At 40.3% G+C, this 9,825-nt stretch overlaps 1 protein-coding gene across 1 annotated transcript in view; it reads left to right on the forward strand.

Moving 5' to 3' along the window:
• The first annotated feature begins 960 nt into the window (after positions 1-960).
• The window catches only part of PLPPR4 (phospholipid phosphatase related 4), a 61,585-nt gene continuing 52,720 nt past the window's right edge, over positions 961-9,825 (forward strand). Inside the window, exon 1 of the mRNA XM_007936091.2 lies at positions 961-1,182. Within this exon, the coding sequence (XP_007934282.1) occupies positions 961-1,182 (222 nt within the window). The remainder of the gene's footprint in view (positions 1,183-9,825) is intronic.

Raw genomic sequence — 9,825 nt, forward strand, 5'->3', positions numbered from 1 at the left:
ACTGCAGTGAGTTTGGTTTTTGGTTTTGCTTGAAATGGAAACATTTGAAATGTTGGGAATCACCTGGGCATGTAATCACGGGTGTACAATATTTTTGTACTTGCTGAGTGTTTTTTCTCTTCTGTGTCACTTAATACTTCCAGGTTCCCAAAATAATCGTAATGTTGAGATCAGCGATGCATACCACCTAAAAATGAAGGACTTAGACGTTTAATGTTTAAACAAGTCCTTCTTAAGGTTATCATTATAGTAATGAAATAGTTCTGGGACTGTGATGGTGAGATTAAAATATGCCCTGACCATTGGGTTCTGTGATGCCCACCACCTGTACATTCGTACATCGGCCTCCCTCGAGGCAAGGAACTCAGCATTCCCAGAAAGCAGACAGCTCAAGTTTATTAGGGGGTGATTTAGTACTGTAGGAATCCCAGGACTCCCTTGGGAAAGAATCCTAAGCAGAGGCGGGCATTCCTGGGTAGCAGCTGACTCTCAGTGAGTGCCCACTATGGCCTATTTTTCAATATGGGTCCCAAGTTTTAATCTCGCGCAGGTACAAGTCCATTTCTCCCTGTCAGTTTGGATAGAGGAACTGGGCTTCTGCTGTCCAGCAATCCTGAAGTTCGAATTCTTGGGGTGACCTAGAATGCCTTCCCAGGGAGAAGTAGGCGCCTAAGCCCCTCAGCCTTGACGCTGCAGGAACCAGGGGTGCGTGCGTCCCCCTTTTCCGATTCTTGACGTCAAGCTCCCACAGTCAGCCGTGAAGCCTTGCAAGGGCGGTGGAGAACAGAGGGAGGGCGACAGGGAGGAGAAGCCATTGCAGCAACAGCTTAGAGGGAGAGCAAAACAACCTTCGCCTAGAAAAACGGGAGCGGGAGCCAGAATCCAGGAGCAAGAGGACCTGCCGGCTCAGGGAACCACTGGGTTGCTGCAAAGAGGGGCGGGGAAAGGCTGAGACGCTGCATGCAGCGCGTTGGCTCCAGCGGTGCCCGCGGGGAATGTGACATCAGTGGCGGTGGGTGCTTGCGGCTGAAGGAGGCAGCTCGCCTCAGCTGCGCTGTGCGAACCTCGCCCGGGGGAGGACGCAGAACCCGGCAGGCAGCAGTGATGTCGGCGAAGGAGAGGCCAAAGGGCAAAGTGATCAAGGACAGCGTCACCCTCCTGCCCTGCTTTTATTTCGTCGAGGTGAGTTGGCTCACCGCATTGGCATAATGCAGATCCTCCGGGCAGCTCCGAAGCTAATTCGGACAGTGTTAGAGGCGCAGGAACAGCGCCAGGGTGTGCGCCGCTGCCCAAAATGCCCGATCCCCAGGGTTCTCCATAGCTCCGCCGAGCGTGCCCGTGAGTGCCTGCCAGGCCTAGGTGCTTGCCACTAGAGGTGTCGCTGTTGGTGGCCTGCAGAGGAGGGATACCTGTGTGAGTGAGCATGGGTCTAGTTCCCTGGCCCTCTTGTCGCGCTGGTGTGCACAATGTCAGTGCCCCAGAGGGGCCATGATGCTAGTATTTCGGGATCAATGTCTTAAATCTGTTGAGTATCTTGGATTGTGTGAGCTTTTAGTGAGAATTCAAGTGCACACAAACCATGCCTCCTGTGTATGAGTGCTGGAAATGTTTGCATAGTGTTAAAATTGTTGACTGCTTTTATCAAGTAAAGAAAAAAAAATAGGAAAAGAAAAAATAACAACCTTCTCCTATTATAATTACTATGGTGCTCACATCTGCTTCCAAAATTGGGTCTGCATCTCTAGGCACTAATGTACTGACCCTTTTTCATGGTAAAAGAAAATAATAATAAATGAAATCACTGATTTGACATGCTTTGTATATGTGCATATGTACTATGCTGAGCAATATCACAGGTAAATGATTAACACAGACATGTATTTATAATGAGCCTCTAAGTTATAAAAAATGTGGTATTTGAGGGAGAAATAATTTATGGGAGGGGTATAAAGATTGACAGGTACAGTGATTCCATGTACTGTGATCCATTGCATTAGGAAGACATTTTTAAGCAAGCAGTATATTAAATCATAGGTAGAAAAAAGATGTATTGGATAGGCCTGGGGAAATCAGAATGCTTTAGGCATAAAACTGTGTTCTGTATAATTAGACTCTGGGTTGTATAGAGAATTATAAAGACTGTTGTTGAGTTATAAATATCCTTCCTTGGTCATCTTTCCAGATAAACATGGAGGTTTTGTACATCCAAGTACAGATAGTAGATTCAATATTTGATGATTATTAAGATGATTTGTGGTAAGGAATAGTCATTGCCTTGCAACTTAGGAGAAGGAGGCTTGTCAAAATGTTCTTGCAGACAACAGTATATTTGCAAATATCTTTTAGGTGTAATAAATTCAAACAATGATTTCAGTTTCAAGAAAGATGTATGTGACTTGCATAAGTCTCAGAAATGCTGAGTGACTCCCCAGGTAAGAAGAAAATATTAGTCCTATTTATTTAATGTATCACAGTGTTTCATTGCTATCCACAAGATTTTCATTTATAAAAATCCTTTTATTTGTACCCTTGCCCTTTCCACAAAGGGTTGGCAATGGTTTAGGTTTTTTTTTTTTTCTCCCACAATGGTTTAAGTAATTATGTTTCTCAGGTGGGCAAGAAGATCCCATGACGGAAAAAGGTAAAGGAACAGGAAGATGGAATATCTGCCTTCAGGTTAAATCCTGTCAGGCCACTTGTCGCTTTGCTAATCCACTGTGGTTTTTACCACCACTTTGACTTCATGCTTGGATATGTTATGTGTGTCTAAGAAAAATCAGTTAATTGCTGAGTTCTACCTCCAGGAAGGAGCACACCTCAGGTCATCCAGAAGCTGACCGCATGTCAATTGAAGTGGGTCCAGGGAAAGCACTTTTTTGGAAGAGAATGCAACCAGAAAATTAAGGATGTGCCTTTAAAGAATGTATGTCAGTAGTCTTGTGGTATCTAACAGGAGTACATGTCCCTAAATCTAGAATTTTAAAAGTAAATATGCCTTAGAGTATATTTGTATCCTGTCTCTAGGAGCAAACATTTCACCAATGTTACTTCTTGTCCATAAATGGAAGTACCTCAAATTACATTCGTTTTGACCCATTCAGATACGTTCTATGAATTCTTTATACTTTGCACTATAGAACTACTTGAAGACAGTTCATGGAGTTTGAATGACTATTTATGACACAGTGTCCTGGAGTAACAGACATCAAAGAAAAGTCACAAAATTGGATAGCAAATTATCTCCCTGAAACTTAAATGCACTAAAAAGCCTCCAGAAAATGGGAGAAGTCATCAGTGTACCAATTTTTAAGGGTTGACAGGACACACTACAGAATTCCTTTGGAATGACTCATTTTGAAGCCTGAGAGAATGAATGTTTCATTTCCTTTGGAGGATAAATAAATAGTGCACAAGTTAACAAGTCAGTAAAATCCTGTAGAGTAACGATAAACCATGCTTTACAACACGGTTTCCCCAGGTCTTAATAATTAAAATGGGGGGGGGGGAGTGAAACCCTTTCCATCACATTTGTCCAAAGCACAGACTTCAAGACTCATTTGTTACTTCAGACCATAGTTAAGTACCAAAAGGAGGCTAAAAGGACCAGATCTTGAGGGAAAATGATTCTAGGTTTCAAATCAGTGATACCATACACCCACTGCCATTGAGCTGATTCCAACTCATAGCAACCCCATTGTGTCCAAGGCAGTAAATCTTTATGGAGGTAGATTGCCCTTCTTCCTTCCATAGAGTGGCTGGTGAGTTTGAACCCGCCAGCCTTCTGGTTAGCAGTCAAATGCCTTAGGCAAGGCGCCACCAGAACTAAACATTTGCTTTTCTGCTAGGAATTCAGGCTGTTTTAAATTCCAACTCTGATAGGTATTAGATGTGACGAAACTTTCACTGGAAACTGAGGAAGAAGAAACTTTAAGACAGATCTTTTATGAATCATAGTTTAAGGAAGAAATTGAAATTCAAAGAACTTACACAACTTTCCCAAATATAGAAAGCAAAATCAGAGGCAGAGCAAGGTGATAACTCAGAGCTCATGTCCTTAACCACTGCAATAACTACCTGTCTCAACTGTTGAAAACATATTTATATAGGCAAAGTGGTTTCACATGGCTTGTCATTGGAGAAAATAGGAAGATGTAGTCTTAGGAGGGCACCATGGCAAAAATGATACAGTTGTTGCTGACAACAGACCAGCTTTCTCAGCTTGGTTCCTCCTCCATAGGAGCCTGAAAACAAGAAGAGTTGGTGGAGAGTGTGATAGCTAACTCCTCCCCTGCCTCTGACTCACTAGTTAGCAGCTAGTGCCCCCTCATCAAGTTCCCATGCCTAGGTACAGGGACAAAGTAGGGATGCTGACAGCCCATTTGTAAACTGTTTCAGAATATCTCTGACTGCATCCTGGTGGGTGGTGCAACTGGTTAACTGCTAGACTAAGACTGAAATGTTGGTGGTTCTAACTCACCCAAAAGGCCCTTTGGGAGAAAAGCCTAGAAATATACTTCTGAATATTTACAACCTTGAAAATCCCAAGGAGTACAGTTTTACTCTGCAATGCATACTTCTGAATATTTACAACCTTGAAAACCCCAAGGAGTACAGTTTTACTCTGCGACGCATGGTGTCTGTGTGAGTCAGAATCCAGTAGACAACGACTGGGGATGATGATAGTGGTGGTGGTGGGTTAGGCTGAGTTGTCCAGCCACTCAAATCAATTAATGTTTTCCAAGTTCACCAAACCTGATGTTCAGCAAATATCAAATTAATTGATTGAATTAATTCATCTTGCATGATTTGTTTATGCTACCAATTATTTGCTGAGAAAAGGGTTTATGGTTGACAATAATTAAATATATCAGTATTACATGGCCATTTGAAAGGTACTTGATGATTTCCAGAGACTTTATTGTCTGAACAACTTTGATAATTCAGCTTGGTATTATTGAACTTAGGAAAAGAAAGTTCACCTTGTTAAAGGTACTCTCAAGCAAACACATCTAAGGTATTATCAGGTTGAACAGAAAGGCAGGTAAAAAGGAATCTTCCACTGAATAAAAGGTTTCTCTTGTCTTTAAAGTTCCAAAGCACTCTCCAAGTGATGATTGTATCACTTACAGTGTCAGTTGCCACCAGTAGCATACCTAGAATGAGCAAAAGATCTTTGAAGCTTAATAACTCATCATTATATGTGATAAGGTTGATTGCTGCATACCTAATGCATTTCCTTCATGCAAAGTTAATGGCCCAACCTGTGCTCAGACCCACAATTTTGTTCTCATTTGTCTTGTTTGCAAAGCATGATCTCATGTCAATTAAGTATGAAATGTAAACAAGTGACAAATTACCTTTTAAGCTAAAAGGTATAAATTCTTAATATAAAATAAAGGAATGGGAAAATATTCTTTTCATTTAAACATTCTGCTTTAGGCATACATTTTTATTTCTGATCTGATGTTCACTTTATGGAGGGAGAAGAATTATGATTGACCAATGTGCAGTGGATATTTTTGCAGGGCTATGGAGTCTGAAAATTCTTGCCTTTCACACACATATATTCATATGGGCATGCATAAACACAGATGGAATGATGATATCACCTCTTTTCTCCAGATAGAATAAAATAACAGTATCTGAAGCACTCAGGATTCAGAATATTTCACTCGTCAAAATTGAAACTATACAGAAAGTCTCCAATAGTGTGAATACTGTACTTAGCAATGGATATATTTCAGGATTTTGTTCTTGCAAGTTAACTAGTATGTAGAAGCCATTGCTACTCTATTGCCATCCTACCTGGAGAAATTTTAAAAGATTTTGTTTGAGCAAAAACACCATGGTTTATTCATTTTGAGCACCATGTCTTGACATTGTGATGTCTTGACAAAACCTCATTCCCTTAATACCTTTTTTTTTTTTTTTTATTTTCTTCCCACTGTACAGTGTCCACAGATTGTTGATTCTAGCAAACATTAGTTCACAGGATTTTCTTTCTAGCTCTCAGTCTATGAGAAAATTACATAACCCATTTGATCATCTTTCTGGGAAATATAGCTAGCTTGCTTCCTTTGCATAAACGTTAAGAATCAGTGGGACATACCAAATCATATGTCTGCATTGTATATACTAAAATAATAAAGGTAGGGTTTTTTTTTGTATTGTTTTTGTTTTTTCTCTCCATTCTCTCAATTGCAGAGTCTACTCAGAGAAGTACTCCAAACTCTGCCAACTGAGATGAGCTGGCAAATCTTTCCTCCTCTTTTAGAATCACAATGCACAAAGTCCTTTGATAGAAAATGAAAAATAAATAGAGAAAATAATAGATCCTAAGTCCTAGAGATACAGTTAAATAAGGGCATTTCCACAAGTAAAAAGATGAAGTATTAGAATACAGAACTTGCTATTATGAAATTATATTCTATTCCTATACTCCATCACTATCTTACTGTGTCTCCATGGCCACGTCTTTCAAAATGTTCTTGGCCCTACTTTTCTCTAACAAGAAAATGGGGAAAAAAAAAGTTTTTAACAGTTGCAAACTGAGGATGAGGATGATGATGATGATGATAGAATTAATGATAATAAAAAATAACTGTAAGTTTTCAAGCCTCCATTATGTGACAGAGCCCATGCATACATTATCTGTAGTTTCAAAAACTACCCCACCAAGAAAATATTATTATGCTAATTCTTTAATTCAGGAAATTGTAGTTTACAGTGCTTAAAATCTATCTCAGAGGGTGAGAGACAGGACACGAACAGACATATGCATACCCATGTTCACTGCAGTACAATACACTATATCAAAGGGATGGAAACAACCTACATGCCCATCAACAGATTATTGGATAGCCAAACTGTGGTACATTCACACAATGGACTAATACACAACATTAAAGAATAATGAAGAATACATGAGTCATCTTGCAACATAGATGAATTTAGAGGGCATTATTCTGAGTGAAATAAGTCGATCACAGAAGCACAAATATTGTATGAGTCCCCTATTGTAAAAACTCAAGGAAAGGTTTATTCAGGGAAGGAACCTCACTTTGTTGGTTCCTGGGGACAGGTGGGAAGGGCAAGGAACATCTCGGACTATTTGGGGGTCATGTACTGATTTGAGTGAGGGGAGGAATGATATAGAAAGTCTGTGGCCAGCATGATGACATTGGGGAAAGGATAGACACTGAAATGTACACAAAAGATACAGATAACAGAACCAAATACTATTACGTGCACAACACTGTAGTTCACTAGCACCAAATACCAGACAACATATTAATGCATAGACAGGTGAGAAGATCAGGTGGGGGTAAGTGAACAGGAATATACCCTAGACCAAGGATACATTTAGCTAAAGATAATCTTACACATGCACTTGTGCTACAAAATTAGCCATATACATTACAAAGCAACAGAAGACAGGGTTGGAGTAAATTCTCAGAGACAACCAAACATCTTGTGAGGGAGAATCACTGGGTCTGCAGACTCAGAACCATCGTCTCAGAGGGCATCATGCTCAATTGGCACACATAGTACATAAAAATTTTGTTCCACAAGCTATTTTGGTGAGTAGTGACTGGGGTCTCAAAAGCTTTCCAGAGGCCATCTAAGTTGCGACTATTAGTCTCTCCTCTCAACTGGAGAAAGAAGAGTGAAGAATATCAAAGTCATCTGGAAACAATTAGTCCAAAGATAATTGGATCATGAGGACCTCAGCCTCCACAATCCCGAGACTAGAACTAGATGGTGCCTGGCTACCGAAGTCAACTGCTTAGAAAGATATCAAATCTAAAGATTCTGGATAGAATGGGAGGAAAAATGTGGAATAAAATTCAAAAACACAAAAATGACCAGAATTACTGGTCGGAAAGAGACTGATGGAATCCCAAGACTATGGACCCAGGTTACCCTTCAGGCTTAGAAATGGACTCACTTACATTGATTGGCTCTGAGCCCAACAGTAGAAGGACCTACATATAGAATACCTATCGCAGGTCGATGCACTCACCTACTCTAGGGAGATATAACCTTGGATCAATCAGCCATGAGACACAAGGGGGACTGCATTCACATAGAGGGAAAGACAGGAATGAATAGTTAAGAAGGGCACAGGGAGGGGGTAGTTACAGAGAGGAGAGGGGAAGAGAGTTTTTTATGGTTGGGGATGGTAATTAGGCCATGAAATCAGATGTGCATGAACTGTTAAATGTAAAGTAAGGTTGCTTTGTAAATTTGCATCCAAACCACAATAATAATAGTAATAATAAAAATCTATCTCAGAGACACACAACAAAGAAGCAAAATAGCAGGGATTTGAGGGCTTATTCATCCATCTTACTCCTAAGTTATACCACACTGCTTCACACATACTTATAATTAATGTACACATGCTAAAATCAATAATACAATTGAAAGAAGATACCTGCTTTTGGCATGACCATCATGGTATCAGAAGGTGCATATTTGAAAGAGGTCTGGTTGGGACTCAGTCTGAGTTATGGGATAAAGTTTTCATCTTCATTCAGTGGCTGATTATGGCTTCACTATTGCTGTATCTTATGTTTTGTTTATCTAGTACCACTCTGACAAGAACATACCACAAATGGGATGGCTTTAACAAACAGGAGTTTATTCTCTTACAGTTTGGAGGCTTTCATTCTGAGTTCAAAGTGCCAGGCTTTAGGGGCTGGGTGAAAGCCCCTCAACCTTGGGCTTCAGCTCTGCCTCCTGTTCCTGGCCCACTGAAGCTAGAGGCTTTTCTTCACTCAGACAGCTGCTGGCTGCTGAGGCTGACAAATCCAAGGTCAACAAGGAAAAAGGCACAGTCCCGATGTTACCAAACCACCCAACAGGCCATTAATTCAAGTCCATTGAAAGTCCCAAGATTGGCAGAGCATGGCAGGCTGCTGAAAAATGACATGGCTATATGCAGGGATCAAGTGTGCCATAAGCTAGAGACCAATGCCCAAGGCTTCTCTTTATATATAGGAAACAGACCACATCCCTAAGGCAGTTACTCAGCTGCTCACAGTAGATTCCACCATGGAGCTGATTACCAGTCTCATCATAGGGAATACTATATCCAGCTGCCCAGCCACTCAACAAGGCCCGGCCAAGTTGACACACAAACTTAACTACCACATCCTATTGATAGAAAAACTGGTTTAATTCTGACATTGATGCAAAAAAGGCACAATGACTGCCCACCTGAAAACATGCTTCCTTTGGGAAATCACCAATGACACCAATGTGTCTCCTGTGGAGATTGGTGAGGAGCTATTGGAGAGTGAAAAGGAAGACTTGGGAGTGAAATAAAATTTAATTAAAATCTGTAGGTCTGTGAGAATGATATATGGTAGAGGAAAGAACCCCAAAGACCTAGTAGAAACAGAGATAGGCCAGGCCAAGTAGAATTAAGAGAAAGAAAAAAAAAACAAACTGGAAAATAAAAGATAGACATATAGAGGATTGAAGTGCATTCAAACTATGACTCAGCCATTTGAATTCTCTAATCTGACTTTTTAAATAAAAACATGTTGGAAGCATAATTAATTCTGCTTATCTTGAGAATATGGCACCAATATTAACCACAGTAAACATATTTGCTCTCATATATGCATACAGCAGTAACTATTTCTCATAAACTTTCTCTATTAAAAATAAAATGAGGGATACCTAGAAAACCCAAGAGACTCAATCAAAAATCTACTGGAACTAATTGAGAGATTTAGCATCATGGCAGGATACAAGATCAATATTCAAAAATCAATTGGATTCCTCTACACCAGCAAAGAGATTGCTGAAAAAGAA

Source organism: Orycteropus afer, unplaced genomic scaffold (genome assembly GCF_000298275.1).
Source record: "Orycteropus afer afer isolate SDZICR_OR568_19922 unplaced genomic scaffold, OryAfe1.0 scaffold00033, whole genome shotgun sequence".
Classification (NCBI taxonomy): Eukaryota; Metazoa; Chordata; class Mammalia; order Tubulidentata; family Orycteropodidae; genus Orycteropus; species Orycteropus afer.